The sequence below is a fragment of the Mirounga angustirostris genome, unplaced genomic scaffold, assembly GCF_029215605.1.
Source record: "Mirounga angustirostris isolate CCGP_5_RB_7025 unplaced genomic scaffold, mMirAng1.0.hap1 SCAF_5, whole genome shotgun sequence".
NCBI lineage: Eukaryota > Metazoa > Chordata > Mammalia > Carnivora > Phocidae > Mirounga > Mirounga angustirostris.
This window is the reverse complement of record NW_026991713.1, coordinates 104,219,509-104,246,792: the sequence shown is the minus strand read 5'-3', so window position 1 is coordinate 104,246,792 and position 27,284 is coordinate 104,219,509. Positions and strand designations below refer to the sequence as shown.

At 39.3% G+C, this 27,284-nt stretch overlaps 1 protein-coding gene across 7 annotated transcripts in view; it reads right to left on the bottom strand.

Moving 5' to 3' along the window:
- Positions 1-27,284, bottom strand: part of USP18 (ubiquitin specific peptidase 18) — an 82,959-nt gene that overhangs the window by 15,222 nt on the left and 40,453 nt on the right. For 5 of the 7 annotated variants that reach the window (XM_064591822.1, XM_064591829.1, XM_064591824.1 and 2 more), the window contains 4 exons: positions 21,201-21,280; positions 20,773-20,919; positions 20,308-20,403; positions 19,427-19,591 (listed from right to left, as the gene is read on the bottom strand). In XM_064591822.1, the coding sequence (XP_064447892.1) occupies positions 19,427-19,591; positions 20,308-20,403; positions 20,773-20,919; positions 21,201-21,280 (488 nt within the window). The remainder of the gene's footprint in view (positions 1-19,426; positions 19,592-20,307; positions 20,404-20,772; positions 20,920-21,200; positions 21,281-27,284) is intronic. The other 2 variants (XM_064591828.1, XM_064591827.1) reach the window with 2 other exon arrangements.

Below are 27,284 nucleotides of genomic sequence, written 5' to 3'. Positions count from 1 at the left end.
GAGGAATAGTAGACCTAAATTTCATCTGGTCCCAGGAATTCAGCTATATAGGTTATCAAACCATTCAGAACACCTACAAACTCAACAGGAGATCAAAGAAAAGAATAGCAGCAACTCTATGAACAGAAAAGCGACCATTTTCTGGAAGGTAGGACATGTGGAGAAGTGAATCCAAGGCGATACTGAGGAGGATAGACGGCGGGGGAGGGGGCCTCCATCGGCCACTTCTGGCAAGTGACAGAGCAGCACAGCACAAAATCAGAACTTTTAGAAGTCTGCTCTACTGAGGGATGTTGCTCCAGTGGCTAAGCCAGGGGTAGAATCCTCGCTCAGACAGTGTGGTCTCAGGACCCTCAGGGTTCAAAGAAAGACCTGGGGTGCCTGAGTGTGGCAGAACTCCCAGGTATCAGAGCAGGGAAGCTGCCTGCAGAAATGGAGCCGAGGAGCGGGCTCTCAGCTCGGGGTTGCCATAAACCGTGATCCACGGCACAGTCGGGCCACTGCTCTTCCAGCAGGGACCCAACAAGCAGCAGATCCGGGGAGACTCCCCTTCCTCCCCCGGGAGGAGCAGCACAGGAGCACACCACAGGAATCTGCTGGGTCTGGAGACTCCAAACGGAGCTGTGTGCCAGAGATAGAAATGCTCAGTCACAGACCGGATGAGCACAGAGTGCGGCCGGAGACCAGGGAGATGGGAGTGACTGACTACTTTTCTCTGGGGGCTCACTGAGGAGTGGCGCCCCAAGTTCTCAGCTCCTCCGGGGCGGAGATTAGGAGGCCGCCATTTTTTGTCTCATCCTCCAAAGTTGTGCGGAAAGCTTTCAGGGAACAAAAGCTCCCAAGAGCAAACCCGAGCAGATTACTTAGCCCAGCCCCCGGCAAGAGCGGGGTAATTCCACCTCCGGCAAAGACATTTGAGAACCATGGCAACAGGCCCCTCCCCCAGAAGATCAGCAAGAACAGCCAGCCAAGACCAAGTTTACAGATCAATGAGAACAGCAGAACTCCAGCGCTAGGGAAATACCACACATAGAATTCATGGCTTTTTTCCCATGATGCTTTAGTCTTTCAAAGTTAATTTTTTTTTTAAGATTTTATTTATTTATTTGAGACAGAGAGAATGAGAGAGAGAGAGCATGAGAGGGAGGAGGGTCAGAGAGAGAAGCAGGCTCCCCGCTGAGCAGGGAGCCCGATGCGGGACTCGATCCAGGGACTCCAGGATCATGACCTGAGCCGAAGGCAGTCGCTTAACCAACTGAGCCACCCAGGCACCCTAATTTTTTTTTAAAGATTTTATTTATTTATTTGAGAGAGAGAGACACAGCGAGAGAGGGAACACAAGCAGGGAGAGTGGGAGAGGGAGAAGCAGACTTCCTGCGGAGCAGGGATCCCAACGCAGGGCTCGATCTCAGGACCCTGGGATCATGACCTGAGCCAAAGGCAGATGCTTAATGACTGAGCCACCCAGGTGTCCCTCAAAGTTAATTTTTTTAATTTTTTTTTTGTTTTATTTGAATTTTTCTTCTTTCCTTTTTCAACCAACATCTTATCAATTCCTTTCTTAAAATCTTTTTTAATTTTTCATTTTTACAGTCATATTCTATCTCTTCATTGTATTTAACCTTATTTTTTGTATATATATGTTTTCCTTTCTTTAAAATTTTGGGATACAGTTTCTTCTAACAGACCAAAATATACCCTAAATCTAGTGTATGACATTGTCCTAGTCTCCCACCTGATCACATTTAAAAAATTTTTTTTTCATTCTTTTTTCAACCAACTTCTTATCTTACCAATTCCTTTTTTAAAATCTTTTTTTTAATTTTCATCTTTACAGTCATATTCCATCCCTTCATCGTATTTACCCTTATTTTTGTATATATATATATGTTTTTATTTAAAATTTTGGGAGGCAATTTCTTCTAACAGACCAAAATACACCCAAAATCTAGTGTGTGGCTGTTATATTCACCAGCCTGATCATATTCTTTCTTTTTTTTGGTACCCCCTCTTTCTCCCCGCCCACCCTGTTTTGGGTCTCTTCTGATTTGTTTAGTGTATATTTTTCTGGGGTCGTTGTTATCCTTTTAGTATTTTTTTTTAACATTTTGTTCTCTCATTCGTCTATTCTCCTCTGGACAAAATGACAAGATGGAAAAAAATCACCTCAAAAAAAAAAAAAAAGAACAAGAGGCAGTACCAACTGCCAGGGACCTAATCAATACAGACATTAGTAAGATGTTGGACTAGAGTTCAGAATGATGATTATAAAGATATTAGCTTGGCTTGAAAAAAGCATAGAAGATACTAGAGAATCTCTTTCTGGAGAAATAAAAGAACTAAAATCTAATCAAGTCAAAGTCAAAAAGACAATTAATGAGGTGCAATAAAAAATGGAGTCTCTAACTGCTAGGATAAATGAGGCAGAAGAGAGAATTCGTGATATAGAAGACCAAATGATGGAGAATAAAGAAGCTGAGAAAAAGAGATAGATAACTATGGGATCACGAGGTGAGAATTCAAGAGATAAGTGATACCATAAAGCAAAACAACAGAATAACTGGGATCCCAGAAGAAGAAGAAAGAGAGAGAGGGGCAGAAGGTATATTGGAGCAAATTATAGCAGAGAACTTCCCTAATTTGGGGAAGGAAATAGGCATCAAAATCCAGGAGGCACAGAGAACCCCGTCAAAATCAATAAAAATAGGTCAACACCGTGACATCTAATAGTAAAACTCACAAGTCTCAGAGACAAAGAGAAAATCCTGAGAGCAGCTTGGGATAAGAGATCTGTAACCTACAATGGTAGAAACATTACATTGGCAGCAGACCTATCCACAGAGACCTGGCAGGCCAGAAAGGACTGGCATGATATATTCAGAGCACTAAATGAGAAAAATATGCAGCCAAGAATATTGTATCCACCTAGGCTGTCATTGAAAATAGAAGGGAGAGATGGGGCACCTGGGTGGCTCAGTCATTAAGCATCTGCCATCGGCTTGGGTCATGATCCCAGAGTCCTGGGATCAAGCCCCGCATCAGGCTCCCTGCTCAGCGGAGAGCCTGCTTCTCCCTCTCCCACTCCTCCCTGTTTGTGTTCCCTCTCTCGCTATGTCTGTCAAATAAATAAATAAATAAAAATTTTAAAAGAGATTTTAAGAAAACAGAATGAGAGATAAACAGCTTCCAGGACAAACAAAAACTAAAAGAACTTGTAAACACCAAACCAGTCCTACAAGAAATATTGAAAGGGGTCCTCTAACCAAAGAAAAAGCCTAAAAGTAACATAGACCAGAAAGGAACACAGACAATATACAGTAACATTCACCTTACAGGCAATACAATGGCACTAAATTCCTATCTTTCAAGTTACCCTGAATGTAAATGGGCTAAATTCCCCAATCAAAAGACACAGGCTATCAGACTGGATAAAAAAACAAGACCCATGGACATGCTGTCTGCAAGAGACTCATTTTAGACCCAAAGACACCTCCAGATTGAAAGTAAGGGAGTGGAAAACCATTTACCATGCTAATGGACATCAAAAGAAAGCTGGGTGGCAATCCTTATATCAGACTAATTAGATTTTAAACCAAGGACTATAATAAGAGATGAGGAAGGGCACTACATCATACTTGAAGGGTCTATCCAACAAGAAGATCTAACAATTTAAAATATCTATGCCCCTAACATGGGAGCAGCCAATTATATAAGCCAATTAATAACAAAGTCAAAGAAACACATAGAAAATAATACAATAATACTAGGGGACTTTAACACACCATCAATGAAATGGACAGATCATCTAAGCAAAAGATCAACAGGGAAATAAAGGCTTTAAATGACACACTAGACCAGATGGACTTCACAGATATATTCAGAACATTCCATCCCAAAGCAACAGAATACACATTCTTCTCAAGTGCCCATGGAACATTCTCCAGAATAGATTGCATCCTGGGTCACAAATCAGGTCTCAACTGGTACCAAAAGATTGGGATCATTCCCTGCATATTTTCGGACCACAATGCTTTGAAACTAGGACTCAATCACAAGAGGAAAGTTGGAAAGAGCTCAAATACATGGAGGCTAAAGAGCATCCTACTAAAGAATGAATGGGTCAACCAGGAAATTAAAGAAGAATTTAAAAAATTCATGGAAACAAATGAAAATGAAAACACACTGTTCAAAATGTTTGGGATACAGCAATGGTGGTCTTAAGAGGAAAGTATATAGCAATATAAGCCTTTGTCAAGAAACAAGAAAGGTCTCAAATACACAACCTAACCCTACACCCTAAAGGAGCTGGAGAAAGAATAGCAAATAAAGCCTAAACCCAGCAGGAGAAGAGAAATAATAAAGATCAGAGCAGAGATCAATGAAATAGAAACCAAAAGAAGAATAGAACAGATCAACAAAACTAGGAGCTGGTTCTTTGAAAGAATTAATAAGATTGATAAACCCCTCGCCAGACTTATCAAAAAGAAAAGAGAAATGACCCAAATAAATAAAATCATGAATGAAAGAGGAGAGATCACAACCAACACCAAAGAAATACAAACAATTATAAGAACATATTATGAGCAACTATGTGCCAGCAAATTAGATAATCTGGAAGAAATGGATACATTCCAAGAGACAAATAAACTACCAAAACTGAACCAGGAAGAAATAGAAAACCTGTACAGACCCATACACCACTAAGGAAATTGAAGCAGTAATCTAAAATCTCCCAACAAACAAGAGCCAGGGCCAGATGGCTTCCCAGGGGAATTCTACCAAACATTTAAAGAAGAATTAATACCTATTCTTCTGAAGCTGTTTCAAAGAATAGAAATGTAAGGAAAACTTCCAAACTCATTTTATGAGGCCAGCACTACCTTGATCCCAAAACCAGACAAAGACCACATCAAAAAGGAGAACTACAGACTAATATCCCTGATGAATATAGATGCAAAAATTCTCACCAAAATACTAGCCAATAGGATCCAACAGTACATTAAAAGGATTATTCACCACGACCAAGTGGGATTTATCCCTGGGCTGCAAGGTTGGGTCAACATCCACAAATCAATCAATGTGATACAATACATTAATAAAAAAGAACAAGAACCATATGATTCTCTCAATAGATGCAGAAAAAGCATTTGACAAAGTAAGTACAACATCCTTTCCTAATTAAAACTCTTCACAGTGTAGGGATAGAGGGTACATACTTCAGTATCATAAAAGCCATCTATGAAAAACCCACAGCGAGTATCATACTCACTGGGGAAAAACTGAGAGCTTTTCCCCTAAGGTCAGGAACACGGCAGGGATGTCCACTCTCACCACTGCTGTTCAGCATAGTACTAGAAATCCTAGTCTCAGCAATCAGACAACAAAAAGAAATAAAAGGCATCTGAATAGGCAAAGAAGAAGTGAAACTTTCACTTTTTGCAGATAATATGATACTTTATGTGGAAAACCCAAAAGACTCCACCCCAGAACTGTTAGAACTCATACAGGAATTTAGTAAAGTGGCAGGATATAAAATCAATGCACAGAAATCAGTTGCATTTCTATCCACCACCAACAAGACAGAAGAAAGAGAAATTAAGTAATCAATCCCATTTACAATTGCACCCAAAACCGTAAGATACCTAGGAATAAATCTAACCAAAGAGGCAAAGGATCTGTACTCAGAAAACTATAAAATACTCATGAAAGAAATTGAGGAAGACACAAGAAATGGAAAAATGTTCCATGCTCATGGATTGGAAGAACAAATATTGTGAAAATGTCTATGCTACCTAGAGCAATCTACACATTTAATGCAATCCCTATCAAAATACGATCCACTTTTTTCAAAGAAATGGAACAAATCATCCTAAAATTTGTATGGAATCAGAAAAGACCCCAAACAGCCAGAGGAATGCTGGAAAAGAAAACCAAAACTGGTGGCATCACAATTCTGGACTTCAAGCTCTATTACAAAGCTGTAATCATTAAGACAGTATGGTAATGGCACAAACACAGACACATAGATCAATGGAACAGAATAGAGAGCCCAGAAATGGACCCTCAACTCTACGGTCAACTCATCTTCAACAAAGCAGGAAAAAATATGCAATGGAAAAAAGACAGTCTCTTCAACAAATGGTGTTGGGAAAATTGGGACAGCCACATGCAGAAGAATGAACCTGGACCATTTCCTTACACCACACACAAAAATAGACTCAAAATGGATGAAACTCCTAAATGTGAGACAGGAATCCATTAAAATCCTAAAGGAGAACACAGGCAGCAACCTCTTCGACCTCAGCCGCAGCAACTTCTTCCTAGACACATCCCCAAAGGCAAGGGAAGCAAGGGCAAAAATGAACTATTGGGACCTCATCAAGATAAAAAGCTTTTGGGGGCACCTGGGTTGCTCAGTTGGTTAAGTGACTGCCTTTGGCTCAGGTCATGATCCTAGGGTCCTAGGATCGAGCCCCGCGCCCAGCTCACTGCTCAGCGGGGAGCCTTCTTCTCCTTCTCCCTCTGCCTGCCACTCTGTCTACTTGTGCTTTATCTCTATCTCTCTGTCAAATGAATAAATAAAATCTTAAAAAAATAATAAAAATAAAAAAAGATAAAAAGCTTTTGCACAGCAAAAGAAACAGTCAACAAAACCAAAAGACAACCGACAGAATGGGAGAAGATATTTGCAAATGACATATCAGATAAAGGACTAGTATCCAAAATATATAAAGAACTTACCAAACTCAATACCCAAAGAACAAATAATCCAATCAAGAAATGGGCAGAAGACATGAGCAGACATTTCTGCAAAGAAGACATCCAAGTGGTCAACAGACACATGAAAAAGTGCTCAACATCACTCGGCATCAGGGAAATCCAAATCAAAACCTCAATGATATACCACCCCAGACCAGTCAGAATGGCTAAAATTAACAAGTCAGGAAACAACAGATGTCAACGAGGATGCAGAGAAAGGGGAACCCTCCTACACTGTTGGTGGGAATACAAGCTGGTGCAGCCACTCTGGAAAACAGTATGGAGGTTCCTCAAAAAGTTAAAAATAGAGCTACCCTATGATCCAGCAATTGCACTACTGGATATTTACCCTAAAGATACAAATGTAGTGATCCGAAGGGGTACATGCACCCCAATGTTTATAGCAGCAACGTCCACAATAGCCAAACTATGGAAAGAGCCTAGATGTCCATCAACAGATGAATAGATAAGGAAGATGTGGTATATATAGACAATGGAATATTATGCAGCCATCAAAAAATGAAATCTTGCCATTTGCAACGATGTGGATGGAACTAGAGGGTATTATGCTAAGCGATATAAGTCAATCAGAGAAAGACAAGTATCATATGATCTCACTGATACGAGGAATTTGAGAAATAAGACAGAGGATCACAGGGGAAGGGAGGAAAAAATGAAACAAGATGAAACCGGAGAGGGAGACAAACCATAAGAGACTCTTAATCTCAGGAAACAAACTGAGGGTTGCTGGAGTGGAAGGGGGTGGGAGGGATGGGATGGCTGGGTGATGGACATTGGGAAGGGTATATACTATGGTGAGCACTGTGGATTGTGTAAGACTGATGAATCACAGATCTGTACCCCTGAAACAAATAATACATTATATGTTAATAAAAATTTTTTTAAGGTAAAAAAAAAATCCCATTGACATTTTTCACAGAAGTGGAACAAATAATCGTAAAATTTGTATGGAACCATAAAAGACCCCAAATCACCAGTGCATTGTTGAAAAAGAAAACCAAAGCTGGGGGCATCATGATGCCTGACTTCAAGCTATATTACAAAGCTGTGATAACCAAGACAGCATGGTATTGGCACAAAGACAGACACATAGATCAATGGAACAGAATAGAGAATCCAGAAACAGACCTTCATCTCTACGGTCAACTAATCTTCAATAAAGCAGGAAAGAATATCCAATGGAAAAAAGACAATCTCTTCAACAAATGGTGGTGGGAAAATTGGATAGCCACATGCAAAAGAATGAAACTAGACCATTCTCTTACACCATACACAAAGATAAACTCAAAATGGATGAAAGATCTAATGTGAAACAGGAATCCATCAAAATCCTAGAGGTGAACATAGGCAGTAACCTCTTCGACATCAGTCACAGCAACTTCTTTCAAGACACATCTCCAAAGGCAAGGGAAACAAAAGCAAAAATGAACTTTTGGGACTTCATCAAGATAAAAAGCTTCTGCACAGCAAAGGAAACAGTCAACAAAACTAAGAGGCAACCCATGGAATGGGAGAAGATATTTGCAAATGACATTACAGATAAAGGGCTGGTATCCAAGATCTATAAAGAAATTCCCAAACTCAACACCCAAAAAACAATCTAGTCAAAAAGTGGACAGAAGACCTGAACAAACCCTTCTCCAAAAAAGACATACAAATGACTAACAGACACATGAAAAAAATGTTCAACATCACTAGCCATCAGGGAAATACAAATCAAAACCACAAGGAGATACCACCTTACACCAGTTAGAATGGCCAAAATTAAGAAAACAGGGAACAACAAATGTTGGCAAGGATGTAGAGAAAGGGGAGCCCTCCTACACTGTTGGTGGGAATGCAAGCTAGTACAGTAATTCTGGAAAACAGTATGGAGATTCCTCAAGATGTTCAAAATTGAGCTACCCTACAACCCAGCAACTATACTCCTAGGTATTTACCCCAAAGATACAGATGTAGTAAAAAGGAGGGCCACATGCACCCCAACGTTCATAGCAGCAATGTCCACAATGGCCAAACTGTGGAAGGAGCCAAGATGCCCTTCAACAGATGAATGAATAAAGAAGATGGGGTTCATATATACAATGGAATATTACTCAGCCATCAGAAAGGATGAATACCCACCATTTGCATCGACATGAATGGAACTGGAGGGGATTATGCTAAGTGAAATAAGTCAAGCAGAGAAAGATAATTATCATATGGTTTCACTCATATGTGGAACATAAGGAATAGAGCAGAGGACCATAGGGGAAGGGAGGAAAAACTGAATGGGAAGAAATCAGAGAGGGAGAGGAACCATGAGAGATTCTGGACTCCAAACTGAGGGTTAAAGAAGGGATGGGGCATGGGGTAACCAGGTGATGGGTATTAAGGAGGGCACATGATGTGATGACCACTGGGTGTTATACGCAACTAATGAGTCATTGAACACTACATCAAAAACTAATGATGTACTGTATGTTGGCTAATTGAACATAATAAAAAAATTATAAAATAAAAAATAAATTAATTAAAAAAAATAAATTCCAGTTAGTCAACATAAGTGTAATGTTAGTTTCAGGAGTAGAATTTAATCATAAGAATTAGAGTGATTGGGAGCCATCAGAAGGGTTTAAGCAGAGAAGGAACATCATCAGATTTATGTTTGAGAAAAACACTGAAATAATGTGGTTTGAAAAATGGAATGAGAGGTCAAGTGAGAAAGAAGCCAATGAGATAAGTTAGGGCACCACAATAGTGCAAAGAATGGTGATAGCCTAGATAGTTACCATCAGTAGTAGTCACTAAAATGATAATAATCATTCTTAACATAATAATTATTAGCTAACTTTTGGCATTCACAATGCATTTAGCTAAGTCTTTACATGAATTATTTCATTCAATATTCACAACAATCATGTAACCTGGGTGCCAATATAAATCTTATTTTACTAAGGTGGAATCTACATTCAGGGAGGTAAAGTAATTTACCCAAAGGTAAGAGCTTATAAATAGAAGAGGCAGGATTCCAACCCAGGCCTGTCTGACTTCAAAGTCCAAGCTCTTAATGCCCATGCTATACTAAGAAAATGAGAATAAAGGTGGGGATGAGGGAACATATTTGTGCAAAATTAGGGATAAATCACCTAAGATACTTTGTAAATGACTGGATGTTGGGGAGGGAGCAAGTAGAAGGCATCTCTGCCCTGGAAATTAAGAAAATATTGGTGCTATAAAGTTAAATATGGAAAAGAACTGTTTGGGAATGAAAATAAAGAATTTGGGACTGTGTGACAACATTTGGTAGGAGGTGAATACACTGGTTTGGAGCTCAAGTTTAAGACCTGGACAGGAGATACAGATTTGGAAGTCTTCAGTTTGAGATCACTGTTGAAACCACAAGAATTAATGAGATAAAATTTGGAAAATGGAGAAGAGAAGGAATGGAATTAAAACTAAATACTAATAAAAGGATGGGCAGGAAAGGATCCAACAATGGAGAAAGAAACCCTAGGAGGAAAGCCTAGATTTTGAAGGAAAGTAAGATCAATAACAGAATATTACAAAAAGATCAAGTAAGAGAAGGACCAGAAAATATCCATTAGATTTGGCAAATTTTCCTCAAATCTCGGAAACTGAAGACAGGAGAGAATTTTTGGTGAAAGGGGAATAGTGGTGGGAGAGACAGAGTTTTGACTGGTTGTGAACAGGATCTCCCACATTAGTCAGGAATACCTTATTCTTTTATCTTAACACAGTCAAATATTGTCCCTAACCTGAGACTTTGAAATACAATCAGTGAAGGAGACAGGGGTGAGGGTAGTGCAGATGAAGCTAAGTTACCCAAAAGGGAGAGCTTGAATTGTTCTCTATTTTCATTTGGGGACTTAATGCTAGATTTTTAAAATGCAGGGAAGAAATACAAGGATAAAGGTACATATTAAATAACACCAACCAGCAAATTCTAGATATATATAAAAACCTTCAACCAAGTAAACTGCAAGGACAAGAAACAGAGGGGAAAGAAACCTAATGTAAAAGAAGAAGAAAGAAAGGTAGGGAGGAAGAGAAGGAAGGAGGGAAAGAGGAGGAAGGATGGAAACTTAAGCAAACACAAGTGTTGGGATCTAGATTCAAAGATATCTAAATATTGACTGGGCATCAATGATACTAAGAAATTATGAGATGCACTGTTGGTGGGAGCGAAAACTGGTACATCCACTGTGGAAAACAGTATGGAGGTTCCCCAAAAAAGTTAAAAATGGAACTACTCTACTACTCTACTAAGATCTAAGAACTACTCTACTAAGATCCAATAATCACATTACTGGGTATTCAAAATACAAAAACATACAAAATACAAACAAACAAACAAACAAAAAAAAACCCAAAAAACACACACACAAAAAAAACACTAATTCAAAGGGATATATGCCCCCCAATGTTTATAGCCACATTATTTACAATAGCCAAGATACTGAAGCAGCCCAAGTATCCATCAATTGATGAATGGATAAAGATGTGGTGAACAAATGAACAAAGGAAAAAAAAGGAGAAAGACAAACCAAAAAAGACTCTTGGGGCACCTGGGTGGCTCAGTCGTTAAGCGTCTGCCTTCAGCTCAGGTCATGATGCCAGAATCCTGGGATCGAGCCCCACATCGCGCTCCCTATTCGGCAGGAAGCCTGCTTCTCCCTCTCCCTCTCCCACTCCCCCTGCTTGTGTTCCCTCTCTTGCTGTGTCTCTCTCTGTCAAATAAATAAAATCTTAAAAAAAAAAAAAAAAGAAATAGACTCTTAACCGTGGAGAACAAACATATGGTTATGGGGGGGTGGCAAATGGCTGAAATAAGTGATGGGGATTAAGAGTACACTTATCAAAAAAATTTTTTAAAAGAGTACACATATCACGATGAGCAATGAGTAATGTATAGAATTGTTAAACTACTATATCATACACCTGAAATTAACATAATACTGTATAGTAACTATACTGGAATGAAAATTAAAAACAGTAAAAAAAATTATGAAATAGAATTGGTTATATTTAGAAAAGGAGAGCTTATTCTTTAGAAAGGCATAATGAAATACTTCAAATGAAAAGGCATAGTGTCTGGGACTTGCTTCAAAATAATCCAGTAGGGGGTTGGAGAAAGAAGAGGATGAGGATGTTGGTAAGATTGGCCATGGGTTTTGATAACTGTTTAAGCTGCCTGATGGACATGGGGATTCATTGTATAATTCCTCACTCCTTTGGTATATATTTGAGATTTTCAATACCAATGTCTTTTTAAGTGGAAAAAAAATATTTATTTAAATTTGATTAGGTCTAGCACATCATTAGTTTTTGATATTATGTTCAATGATTCAACAGTTGAAAATTTTAGGATATTATTTCATCTGTTTTGTTTCTTAAATTCCACATATGAGTGAAATCACATGGCATTTGGCTTTCTCTGACTGACTTATTTTGCCTAGCAAAATACCCTCTTGTTCCATCCAGATGAACACAGGGGAAGGGAAAGAAAAATAAAATAAGATGAAAATAGGGAGGCAAACCATAAGAGACACTAATTCCAGGAAACAAATGGACGGTTGCTGGAGGGGAGATGGGGGGGTGGGGAGGGGTCATTGGGTTATGGGCATTAAGGAGGGCACTTGATATAATGAGCACTGGGTGTTATATGCAACTGATGAATCACTAAATTCTACCCCTGAAACTAATAATACGGTGTATGCAAACTACATTGAATTTAAATAAAGCATATTTTAAAAGATATTATTTCATTATGATATACTTCATAGAGCACCAGTAGAGATAAGGAAAATTCAAAGGACAGAAAATGAGAATCTTAGGAAACGTATATGCACTAAATAGGTAAAGAAACCATGTTATATAGGAGCTATTATATTATTAGGTCTCAATTTTTATTTTTTATTTTATTTTTTCAATTTAAATTTTTTTATTATGTTTAGTTAGCCAATATATAGTACATCATTAGTTTTTGATGTAGTGAAAATTTTTAAATTTAAATTGATACATATATATATCACATCTTCTTTATCCATCCGTTGATGGACATCTAGGCTCTTTCCATAGTTTGGCTATTGTGGACACTGCTGTTATAAACATTGGCATGCAGGTGCCCCTTCAGATCACTATGTGTCCTTTGGGTAAATACCTAGTAGTACAATTGCTGGGCCGTAGGGTAGCTCTATTTTTAACTTTTTGGAGAACATCCATACTGTCTTCCAGAGTGGCTGCACCAGCTTGCATTCCCACTAACTGCAAGAGGGTTCCCCTTCTCTGCATCCTTGCCAATATGTGCTGTGGTATCTCATTGTGGTTTTGATTTGTATTTCCCTGATGCTGAGTGATGTTGAGCATTTTTTCATGTGTCTGTTGTAGGCCTCATTTTTAAAATACTATGATTCTAGAGCATGAATACTAAACAGAGCATGAAAAAAACAGTCCATGTAAGGACATATATATATGTAGCAATATAGAATTTACTAAACGTAGCATTTCAAACCTAAGAAAATACGTCATATTTTTTCTCAGAATTTCCCAATAAGTTATTAGCTCAGGATAATTGAATTCAACTTTACTTTGATTAAATTTGGCCCAATGAACTGGCTCTTTTATTACTATCCTCAAAGTGGGCATAAGCTGTTTTAAGAAGAAAGTTAGGTTGGTACTATATTTAGAACCCAAGGTTTTGTGCTTACCTATGTATATATAAGTATTATATACCTTATTTAAGTGGAAGGTCCTGAAATACGGGTTCCTTCCCTTCCTTAGTGCTGTGAGGGATATGAATAAAGTCCAATACTTAGAAATAATGTGTTTTGAGGGGGGAAAGATGGCGGAGGAGTAGGGGACCCTATTTCAACTGGTCCCTGGAATTGAGCTGGATATCTACCAGACCACTCTGAGCACCCACGAAACTAGCCTGAGATGTAAGAAGATCTGGATCTCTACAAACAGAATATCGCAGGCAGTTGGTTTTGAGGTACGAAGCGGGGAGCCATGATTCTGCGGGCAGATATCGGAGGATAAACGGCAGAGGGAGGGTGCCTGGCCGTGGGGATCCTACACCACTGGTGAGTGATAGCCTCACGTGCTGCGGATGGGGCACAGACTCGCAGACTGGTAGCATCGGGAAAGGACTTTAGGGCAGCCCCCGGGATGGAAAACCAGACCGGCGGGGTCATGCGCACGCGAACCGCAGCCCCCCAGATAGAAACCCAGAGCGATGGTCGCGCGCACGCGAACTGCAGCCTCTGAGACGGAAACCCGGTGTGCTGGGGTCACGCTGGTGAACTGCAACCCCCGGGGGTGGAAACCCCGAGCGGCAGAGTCGCACGCGTGCGAACTGGGAGCGGCTGGCGGTTTTAGAAGCACGAAGGGCAGAGACGTGCCCCGACCTGGAGGCAGGACTGGGAGCGCTGCGGAGGGGCGCACAACCCAGGATGCTGCAGTTTATAGCAGCACGGACAGAAACGGAGACGGTGTGGCCTGGAGAGCTCACTGAAGAACAGACTGTGGTCTCTGCTCTGAGGCAGAGGGTTGGAAACGGTCTCTTCTGCTCTGACTCGTGGAAGAGACGCGGAAAGCCGCCAGGGAAAGCTGGGGTAGCAATTCTTATATCAGACAAATTAGATTTTAAACTAAAGACTGTAGTTAGAGACACAGAAGGACACTATATCATTCTTAAAGGGTTTATCCAACAAGAAGATCCAACAATTGTAAATATCTATGCCCCCAACATGGGAGCAGCCATCTACATAAGCCAACTGTTAACCAAAATAAAGAGTCATATTGATAACAATACGTTAATTGTAGGAGACCTTAATACTCCACTCTCAGCAATGGACAGATCATCTAAGCAGAAAATCAACAAGGAAACAAGAGCTTTGAATGATACATTGGACCAGATGGACCTCATAGATATTTACAGAACATTCCACCCTAAAACAACAGAATATTCATTCTTCTCGAGCACACATGGAACTTTCTCCAGAATACACCATATACTGGGTGACAAATCAGGTCTCAACCGATACCAAAAGATTGAGATTATTCCCTGCATATTCTCAGACCACAATGCTCTAAAACTGGAACTCAATCACAAGAAAAAATTTGGCAGAAATTCAAACACTTGGAAGCTAAAGACCACTCTGCTCAAGAATGTTTGGGTCAACCAAGAAATCAAAGAAGAACTTAAACAATTCATGGAAACCAATGAGAACGAAAACACATTGGTCCAAAACCTATGGGATACTGCAAAGGCGGTCCTAAGGGGGAAATACATAGCCATCCAAGCCTCACTCAAAAAAATAGAAAAATCCCGGATTCACCAACTAACTCTACACCTTAAAGAACTAGAGAAAAAGCAACAAACGATGACTAAGCCACGTATTAGAAGAGAAATAATTAAAATTAGAGCAGAAATCAATGAATTAGAAACCAGAAACACAGTAGATCAGGGGCGCCTGGGTGGCCCAGTCATTAAGCGTCTGCCTTCAGCTCAGGTCATGATTCCAGGTCCTGGGATCGAGCCCCGCATCAAGCTCACTGCTCTGCAGGAGGCCTGCTTCTCCCTCTCCTACTCCCACTGCTTGTATTCCCCCCCTTGTGTCTCTCTCTGTCAAATAAATAAATAAAATCTTTTAAAAAAAAGAAAGAAACACAGTAGATCAGATCAATGAAACCAGAAGTTGGTTCTTTGAAAGAATTAATAAGATTGATAAACCACTGGCCAGACTTATCCAAAAGAAAAGAGAAAGGACTCAAATTAATAAAATTATGAATGAAAGGGGAGCGATCATGACTAACACCAAGGAAATAGAAACAATTATTAGAAATTATTATCAACAACTATATGCCAATAAATTGAGCAATCTGGATGAAATGGAGGCCTTCCTGGAAACCTATAAGCTGCCAAGACCAAAACAGGAAGAAACTGACAACCTGAATAGGCCAATAACCAGTAATGAGATTGAAGCAGTGATCAAAAACCTCCCAAAAAACAAGAGTCCAGGGCCTGATGGATTCCCTGGGGAATTCTACCAAACATTCAAAGAAGAAATAATACCTATTCTACTGAAGCTGTTTCAAAAAATAGAAACAGAAGGAAAACTTCCAAACTCATTCTACGAGGCGAGCATTACCTTAATCCCCAAACCAGGCAAAGACCCCATCAAAAAGGAGAATTTCAGACCGATATCCCTGATGAATCTGGATTCCAAAATCCTCAACAAAATCCTAGCTAATAGGATCCGACAATACATTAAAAGGATCATCCACCACGACCAAGTGGGATTTATCCCCGGGATGCAAGGGTGGTTCAACATTCGCAAATCAATCAATGTGATAGAACACATTAATAAGAGGAGGGAGAAGAACCATATGGTCCTCTCAATTGATGCAGAAAAAGCATTTGACAAAATACAACATTGTTTCCTGATTAAAACTCTCCAGAGTATAGGGATAGAGGGAACATTCCTCAAGCTCATAAAATCCATCTATGAAAAACCCACAGTGAATATCATCCTCAATGACGAAAAGCTGAGAGCCTTCGCCTTAAGATCAGGAACATGTCAAGGGTGCCCACTCTCACCACTGTTGTTCAACATAGTACTAGAAGTCCTAGCAACAGCAATCAGACAACAAAAAGAAATAAAAGGTATTCAGATTGGCAAAGAAGAAGTCAAACTCTCTCTTTTTGAAGACGACATGATACTTTATGTGGAAAATCCAAAAGACTCCACCCCCAAATTACTAGAACTCATCCAGCAATTCAGTAATGTGTCAGGATACAAAATCAATGCACAGAAATCAGTTGCTTTCCTATACACTAACAACGCAACTGTAGAAAGAAACTAAAGAAACGATTCCATTTACAATAGCACCAAAAACCATAAGATACCTCGGAATAAACCTAACCAAAGAGGTAAAGGATCTATACTCTAGGAACTACAAAACACTCATGAAAGAAATTGAAGAAGACACAAAAAGATGGAAAAATATTCCATGTTCATGGATCGGAAGAATAAACATTGTTAAAATGTCTATGCTACCCAGAGCAATCTATACCTTCAATGCCATCCCGATCAAAATTCCAGTGACATTTTTCAAAGTGCTGGAACAAACAATCCTAAAATTTGTATGGAATCAGAAAAGACCCTGAATCACCAAGGAGATGCTGAAAAAGAAAAACAAAGCTGGGGGCATCACGTTGCCCAATTTCAAGCTCTATTACAAAGCTGTGATCACCAAGACAGCATGGTACTGGCACAGAAACATACAGACCAATGGAACAGAACAGAGAACCCAGATATGGACCCTCAACTCTATGGTCAAATAATCTTCGACAAAGCAGGAAAAAATATGCAATGGAAAAAAGACAGTCTCTTCAATAAATGGTGCTGGGAAAATTGGACAGCCACATGCAGAAGAATGAAACCTGACCATTCTCTAACACCATACACAAAATAAACTCAAAATGGATGAAAGACCTCCATGTGAGACAGGAATCCATCAAAATCCTAGAGGAGAACAGGAGCAGTAACCTCTTTGACATCGGCCACAGCAACTTCTTTCAAGATACATCTCCAAAAGCTAGTGAAACAAAAGCAAAAATGAACTTTTGGGACTTCATCAAGATAAAAACATTCTGCACAGCAAAGGAAACAGTCAACAAAACAAAGAGGCAACCCACAGAATGGGAGAAGATACTTGCAAATGACACTACAGATAAAGGGCTGGTATCCAAGATCTATAAAGAACTTCTCAAACTCAACACCCAAAAAACAAATAATCAAGTCAAAAAGTGGGCAGAAGACATGAAAAGACACTTCTCTGAAGAAGACATACAAATGGCTAACAGACATGAAAAATGTTCATCATCATTAGCCATCAGGGAAATCCAAATCAAAACCACAATGAGATACCACCTTACACCAGTTAGAATGGCAAAAATGCACAGGGAAAGAAACAACAAATGTTGGAGAGGTTGTGAGAAAGGGGAACCCTCTTACACTGTTGGTGGGAATGCAAGTTGGTACAGCCACTTTGGAAAACAGTGTGGAGGTGCCTCAAAAAATTAAAAATAGAGCTACCCTATGACCCAGCAATTGCACTCCTGGGTATTTACCCCAAAGACACAGATGTAGTGAAAAGAAGGGCCATATGCACCCCAATGTTCATAGCAGGAATGTCTGCAATAGCCAAACTGTGGAAAGAGCCAAGATGCCCTTCAACAGATGAATGGATAAAGAAGATGTGGTCCATATATACAATGGAATATTACTTAGCCATCAGAAAAGATGAATACCCAACTTTTACATCAACATGGATGGGACTGGAGGAGATTATGCTAAGTGAAATAAGTCAAGCAGAGAAAGTCAATTATCATATGGTTTCACTTATTTGTGGAACATAAGGAATAGCATGGAGGACATTAGGAGAAGGAAGGGAAAAATGGACGGGGGGAATTGGAGGGAGAAATGAACCATGAGAGGCTATGGACCTGAGAAACAAACAGGGTTTCAGAGCGGAGGGGGGAGTGGGGATTGGTTAGCCCAGTGATGGGTATTAAGGAGGGCACGTAATGCATGGAGCACTGGGTGTTATACGAAAACAGTGGATCATGGATCACTACATCAAAAACTAATGATGTATTGTATGGTGACTAACATAACATAATAAAATTTAAAAAAAAAGAAATAATGTGTTTTGAATTTTTTATTTAAATTCAATTAATTAACATATAGTATGTTATTAGTTTCAGAGGTAGAGTTCAGTGATTCATCAGTTGTATATAATACCTAGTGCTCATTACATCACATGCCCTCTTTAATGCCCATCACCCAGTTATCTCATCCACCCACCCCCCTCTCCTCCAGCAACCCTCAGTTTATTTCCTATGGTTAAGAGTCTCTTATGCTTTGTTTTCCTCCTGATTATGTCTTGTTTTACTTTTCCCTCCCTTCCTCTATGCTCCTCTGTTTTGTTTCTTAAATTCCATATATGAGTGAAATCATATAATTGTCTTTCTCTGATTGACTTATTTTGCTTAGCATAATACCCTCTAGTTCCATCCATATCATTGCAAATGGCAAGTTTCATATTTTGGACGGCTGAGTAATATTGCATTGTATATATATACCACATCTTCTTTATCCATTCATCTGGCACCTGCATCCCAATGCTTATAGCAACAATGTCCACAATAGCCAAACTATGGAAAAAGTCCAGATGTCCATCGATAGAAGCTTTTTGAATCTTAAAAGAAAAACAACTACAAACAGCAAATGTTGGTGATAGTAGTATGGTAATAACAACCCATCATTGTTATTTAAGAACACACAGGTTTCCATCATTAAAATACGGTTTTAAAAAATAAATGTTTCTTGAACATATGAATATGTTTCTATGAATCACACCAAGCCGCTGCTGGTGAGTTTTCCTCCCTTTGTGTGCCCCAAGCATGGCCAGCAGAGCCATGATTTATGAGATGAACAATAGGAGAGATGAGATGAACAACAGTGCTGTATCTGTTGAGTGGGTGACTTCAAGCACCTTAGGGGAGGAAAGGCAAAATCATGCAGACAAGGGGTCTGAAGAGATGGAGGATGGAAGGGAATTAGGGGCTTCTCACTTGTTCCTCAGCATTGCAGAGATCTTCTTCAATCAGGACCTGACTTAAATCCAAGCTCTGGGGGAAATCGAGTGAGTGGCAGATCTTTTCTGTCTGAGAATTCCTGATGGAGAACCGCAAGAGGTGGATTGTCAAGGTCTGGGGCAAATGGGTCAGCTTCAAGACCTGAAAAAGCAAAATTACTATGGAGAGGAAGTCCTAAGGCACTTGAAATGGGTAGATTTAGAGAAATACCAGGGCCAGTGGTGTGTTCTTCTTCCCCAAAAGGGATCAGAATGATATAATACAGATTTAAGGGCTCCCATCTGCTGAATCTGTTGAGCTCTCCACAGAAGGCATGAGCAGCCCTAGGGTTCTGCACAGGAACTAGAGACCAGGTCTGCTCTAGAGAGCTAGTCTAACACTGCATGGAAAACTCTGCCTGCTGCTCTTGGATCTTCTCTTATCTTTTTTTTTTATTTTAAGATTTTATTTATTTTGTCAGAGAGAGAAAGAGAGCCCAAGCAGGGGGAGCAGCAGGCAAAAGGAGCTCTGAGCAGGGTGAGCGGCAGGCAAGGGAGAAGCAGACTCCCTGCTGAACAGGGAGCCTAATGTGATGTGGGACTCAATCCCAGAACTCTGGGATCATGACCTGAGCTGAAGGCAGACGCTTAACCGACTGAGCCACCCAGGCGTCCCTTCCCTTATCTTTTAAAAGGCTCTGCCCTCTCAGTGATGGGCCTCTGAAAATCAGAAGCCCCAGATCCCAGATACTAGCCTGATAGGGATTCCCTCCCTCAACCAACATATGGTACCCTCAAGGCCTCTAAGAAGACTCTATCAGGAAATCCACTAAAGGCAACTCCAAACTAGGGAAGCTTCTGGTTTCAGAGAGTGAGTACCTGTTTCCCACAAGTCTTCTTTCCACATTTTTCACAGAAGCATTTGCTTTTGCCTGATAACTCCTTGGGCTGGAAGAAACATCGAAGGGCATCCTCCTGTGTCAGGAGATCAAAGAAAAAGCAGAGTTAGTATTTACCACCCTACAGATGAGGATTTAAGTTTTCCTTCTAGTTCTCTCCATGTCCCCCCTCAACACCTGGCCCAGTGTGGTGCATGTGGCAGGATCTCCAAAAGTACCTACTGACTGGATGGAAAAATAGGAGGGAGCACTTGTTAAGGTAGCAGTGTGAGGAAAGGAAGTAAAAGGAAACAATTTTTTTTCACCAAATCAAAGGAGAAACTTAGAACTGTGCAAAGAAAATAGAAATTACTTTTTAAAAGGCAGCGGTGGATTAAAGAAGTAAGGGCACATGGGCAGCACTCGGTTTATGAGAACAGCAAATTAACCAAAAGAAATCCCTCACCAGTGTTTTCAGGGGTTTTGAGTCCATATCAAAAAGAGGAAGGGGGAGGGTCAACATGCTACTGTTTCTGCTCTTCTCCACAGTACATTCAAGGCAAACCAAGGACTCCTTCACCTGGATTGTATACAGGGCCTGCAGCCTCTCTACCTGTAAGAAAGAGGAGGTAAGAGGAAAGAAGGGTACAAAGCCATAAATAGAACAGGTCAAGTCAATTTCCAGGAATTATAGCCACCAGACAGAAGTTCCATTGATGCTCTCTGCTCTCCAAAAAGGTGCAAAATCATAACAGTAATAAGATTATGAAATTGTGATAAGCATTTTATGTGGATTTCTCTTTTAATCCTCTCTATACATTATATTAATGATGGCTGAATGGGCTAAATGAGCAGCATCTTAAACTTCTGAGTTCTCTGGTTCTAGGATCTCACCAAGTCCACATCTGTGATTTGGTCCTTAATTAGGTTCCAGACTGTGAGGTAGAGTTGAGCAGCATCATGCTGGACAAACACTGGACAAAGAGAAAAGTAACAGCCCGATCAGTGAGGTCACCAGGGACATTTCTCATGCGTGCCCTTGTGCCCTAGCTACCTAGATGTATATGAACACTCATCATTTTGTCCTCTCCTAGCCTTCACCATCACCATCACACCCCCTACTTTAGTTAGGTACTAAAAATGAAAAATAAGCTTGTTATTTATTTTTGAGAACTCCTCTTAAAACTTAAAATCCAGGGGCGCCTGGTTGGCTCAGACGTTAAGTGTCTGCCTTCGGCTCAGGTCATGATCCCAGGGTCCTGGAATGGAGCCCCGAGTCGAGGCTCCCTGCTCAGCGGGGAGCCTGCTTCTCCCTCTCCCTTTGCCCCTCCCTGTGCTTGTGTTCCCTCTCTCACTGTCTGTCAAATAAATAAATAAAATCTTAAAAAAAAACCTTAAAATCCAGTCCAACTGCATCACAGAAGTTTCCTTTCCTCTGACTAGCCACCCACGCCTACTGGCCTCTACTGGGGGACTCAGCCAGATAAAATCAATATCCAATAGTGGGTTCTCTCCTATTTCCAAGCCAAGCCAACACCCTAATTAGACTTCAATGGCCATTCATTTCTCTGTGCTTTTATTTAATTTCTTTGTCATCTCCCAGAAATTGAGCAGTTTCCCAATACTCATATCTGATGCAGGTCTTCCCCAAAGCTATCTAGGAGAACAAGAAAGGAAAGAACCATCTCAGTTTAGATGATGCTGGCTAAGAAGAAACAGGAATTAAGCAGTAAATTCTCCATATGTTATGTAAGAAGCCGAAAAGACAGATATAAATGAATTTCTGTTCTTAAAAAGAAACCTAGGAATACGAAGAACATGAAAAAGACACTGAGGACTATTTTACAAAAGAATATATGTCTGCCAACATGCAAAGACATTGCAAGAAAAGGTAGTTATTGTAAACGTATTAAATATTCGTATCAGCTATCTCAAAACCATTTTATTTCCTTCATGATACCACAGTTTGTACTTAACATTTTTGGATTTCATTTTCTTTTGTTTTACTTTTGTTTTGGCCTGTCTATTCTCTAGATTGTAAGCTCCATGGAGGCAAAGACTCTATCAGTCTTATTCCCTTATCTACAGCACCAGCACAATACCAGGCACATAACAGATGAACCCTATATATATGAGCTAAATGAATTAATTAATCCATATTTTAAGGTAATAACCCCCAAACCTAAAGACAAACAGAGTGGAACTAGGGTTGAACTCTGCTGTCTCCAGGGAATTATTTACAGAAGGCTGCCTGCCACGAAGCCAACATTGGACATAAAGTTAGATCACCTTGCCATGTGAAGACATTTGCCTCATCTGACCATACCAGAGCCAAGAGTCCTGATTCATCTAAAAAATACAGGGATATTTGCCCAACCCATAATTTACTTAACACCTGCTATGTGCAAGTCATTGCACATGCTAGAGGAAGTTCCTATCCCCAAGAAACCTATATTCTAGTGGAGGACAAGAATGTCCCTTATCACCACTCCTTTTCAATGTGGTATTGGAGGTCCTAGCGAATGCAGTAAGACAAGGAGAGGAAATAAAGGTATACTGATTGGAAAAAAAAAAAATAAGAATGTCCTTATTTGCAGGTGACATGATCATCTCTGTAGAAAATTCAAAAGAATCAACAAAAAACTCCTGGAACTAGGAGCTGGATACAACTGGAACTAACTTGGATACAAGGTAAATAAAGTTATGGACCTTACAGAAGTCCTATATACTTTCCTATATACCAGCAATGAACAAGGGGAATTTTTTTCTTTTTTTTTTTATTACTATATTGAACTATCCAACATATATTACATCATTAGTTTTTTATTAAGGGGAATTTTAAATTAAAAGCATAATATTACTTAAATTAGAAACCATGAAAATAAAATATTTAGGTATGAATCTAACCAGATATGTACAAGATCTATATGAGAAAAACTATGAACTCTGATGACAGAAATCAGAAGAACTACAAAAATGGAGAGATATTCCATGTTCATGGATAGGAGGACTCAACACTGTCAAGATGCCAGTTCTTCCCAACTTGATCTATAGACTCAGTGCAATTTCAATCAAGATCCCAGCAAGTTATTCTGAGAATATTGACAAAGTGATTCTAAAATCTATTTGGAGAGGCAAAGACCTAGAATAGCCAACACAATATTGAGGGGAAAAACCAAAGTCAAAGAACTAATTCTGAACTTACTATAAAGTGTCAGTAATCAAAACAATGTGGTATTATAAAAGAACATAAAAATAGATCAATGGAATGAAACAGATCCCAGGAATACACCAACATAAACAACATCAACTGCTCTTTGACAAAATAGCAAAAGCAGTACAACAGAACAAAGGCAGTCTTTTCACCAAATGGTGCTGTAATCCTGAATATCCACATGCAAACAAATGAATCTATACACAGACCTTAAATCCCTTAAGAAAACAAATTCAAAACGTATAACAGACTTAAATGTAAAATGCAAAACTATAAAAGTCCTAAATATAATAAAGGAGAAAATCTAGAAGACCTTGTGTTTGGTGATTACTTTTTAGATGCAACTCCAATGTACAAGCAATAAAAGGAAGCAGTGAGATACTGGACCTCATTAAAAATAAAAATTTCTGCTCTGTGAAAGATACTATCAAGAGCATGAGAAGACAAGCCACAGACTGAGAGAAAATATTTGCAAAAGGTATAACTTATAAAGGACTGTTATCCAAAATATACGAAAAAATTCTTCAAACTCAACAAAACAAAAAAAAATCTGATTAAAAAATGGATAAGAAACCTGAATAGACATCTCACCAAAGAAGATACACAAATGGCAAATAAGCATATGAAGAGTGCTCAGCATATGTCAAAGAGAATTAAAGAGGGCAGGTGATATAATGAGCACTGGGTGTTATAGTCAACTAATGAATCACTGACCATTATATCAAAAACTAATGATGTATTATACCTTGGCTAATTGAATTTAAATAATTTAAAAAAGAAATTACAAATTAAAATAATGAGATACCCCTACAAACCTATCAGAATGGCCAAAATTTAAAACACCAACACAGTACTAGAAATCCTAGGCTCATTGTTCAGACAACAAAAAGAAATAAAAGGCATCCAAAAAGAAGAAGTCAACTTTCACTCTTCACAGATGACATGATACTTTATGTGGAAAACCCAAAAGACTCCACCCCCAAATTGCTAGAACTCATACAGGAATTCAGCAATGTGGCAAGATATAAAACCAATGCACAGAAATCAGTTGCATTTCTATACACAAAACAATGAGACAAAAGAAAGAAATTAGGAGTCTATACCATTTACAATTGCACTCAAACCCATAAGATACCTGGGAATAAACCTAACCAAAGAGGCAAAGGATTTGTACTCCAAAAACTACAGAACACGTATGAAAGAAATTGAGGAAGACACAAAGACATGGAAAAACATTCCATGCTCATGGATTGTAAGAATAAACATTGTGAATATGTCTATGTTGCCCAGAGAAATCTACACATTCAATGCAATCCCTATCAAAATACCACTGACCTTTTTCACAGAGCTGGAACAATCAATCCTCAAATTTGCATGAAACCAGAAAAGACTCCAAATAGCCAGAGGAATGTTGAAAAAAAAAAAAAAGCTGGGGGCATCATGACGCCTGACTTCAAGCTATATTACATAGCTGTGATAACCAAGACAGCATGGCATTGGCACAAAACAAACATATTGATCAATGGTACAGAATAGAGAATCCAGAAATGGACCTTCATCTCTATAGTCAACTAGTCTTTGACAAAACAGGAAAGAATATCCAATGGCAAAAAGTTAATAGCCAGGCTTGAAAAAAAGCATACATGACAATACAGAACCTCTAGAGCAAAATGAGATCTAATCAGGCCAACTGAAAAATGCTATGAGTGAGATGCAGTCTAAATTGGATGCTCTAACATCTAGAGTCAATGAGGCAGAAGAGAGAATAAGTGACACAGAGGACCGGCTGATGGAAAGGAAGGTAGCTGAGGAAAAGAGAAAGACAACTTATAGCCCATGAAAAAAGGCTTCAAGAATTTAATGATGCCCTGAAATGAACCTATGTCAGAATTATTGGGGTTCCTGAGGGGATGGGGAGAGAGAGAGGGCCACAGGGTATATTGGAGCAAATCATAGCTGAGAACTTCTCTAATCTGGGGAAGGAAACAAGCATTCACATCCAAGAGGCAGAGAGGACCCCTTCCCAAATCAACAAAAATAGATCAACACCACGATATGTAATAGTGAAGCTTGCAAATCTTAGAGAAAAAGAAGTTATCCTGAGAGCAGCTAGGGAAAGGAGGTTCCTTACATATGGAGGGAGGAAAATCAGAATAACAGCAGACCTATCCACAGAAACCTGGCAGGCCAGAAAGGCCTGGAGAAATATATTCAGCTTACTAAATGAGAAGAACATGCAGCCAAGAATACTTTATCCAGCAAGGCTATCATTCAGAATGGATGGAGAGATAAAGAGCTTCCAGGACAGACATAAATTGAAAGAATATGTGACCACCAAGCCAACCCTGCAAGAAATAGTAAGGGGGATACTGTAAGCGAAGAGAGACCCCAAGAGTCACCTAGACCAGAAAGAAACAGAGACAATCTACAGAAACAGGGACTTTACAGGCAATACAATGGCACTAAATTCGTATCTTTCAATAATTACTCTGAATGTAAATGGACTAAACGCTCCAATCAAAAGACACAGGGTATCAGATTGGATTAAAAAGCAGGACCCATCAATATGCTGTCTACAAGAGACTCATTTTAGACTCAAAGACACCCCCAGATTGAAAGTGAGGGGGTGGAGAACCATTTACCATGCTAATGGACCTCAAAAGAAAGCTGGGCTGGCAATCCTTAAATCAGACAAGATAGATTTTAGACCAAAAACAGTAAAAAGACCCATAATCATAATTAAAGGGTCTATCCAACAAGAAGATCTAAAAATTGTAAATATTTATGCCCCCAATATGGGAACAGCCAATTATATAAATCAACTAATAACACAATTAAAGAAACCCATTGATAAAAATACAATAATAGTTGGGGAATCAACACCCCACTCACAACAATGGACAGATCATCTAAGCAGAAGATCAACAAGGAAACAAGGGCTTTAAATGACACACTGGACCAGATGGACTTTGAAGATATATTCAGAACATTCCATCCTAAGGCAACAAAATACGCATTCTTCTTGAATGCACATGGAACATTCTCCAGAAGAGATCACATACTGGATCATAAATCAGGTCTCAATGAGTACCAAATGACTGGGATTACTCCCTGCATGTTACCAGACCACAATGGTTTAAAACTTGAACTCAAACACAGGAGAAAATTTGGATGGAAAACAAATGCATGGAGGTTATAGAGCATCCTATTAAATACCGAACAGGTCAACCAGGAAATTAAGGAAAATTTTTAAAAATACATGGAAACAAATGAAAATGAAAACACAACTGTTCAAAACCTTTGAGATGCAGCAAAGGCGGCCCTAGAGGGAAGTACCTAGCAATACAAGTCTTTCTCAAGAAACAAGAAAAGTCTCAAATACCCAAGCTAATCTAACACCTAAATGAGCTGGAGAAAGAACATCAAATAAAGCCTAAACCCACCAGGAGAAGAGAATTAATAAAGATGAGAGCAGAAATCAATGAAACAGAAACCAAAAGAACAGTAGAATAGATCAAAGAAACAAGGAGCTGCTTCTTTGAAAAATTAATAGGGTCGATAAACCCCTAGCCAGACTTATCAAAAAGAAAAGAGAAAGGCCCCAAATGAATAAAATCATGAATGAAACAGGAGAGATCATAACCAACACCAAAGAAATACAAACAATTTTAAGAACATATTATCAGCAATGATATGCCAACAAATTAGTCAATCTAGAAGAAATGGGCACATTCCTAGAAACATAGAAACTACCAAAACTGAAA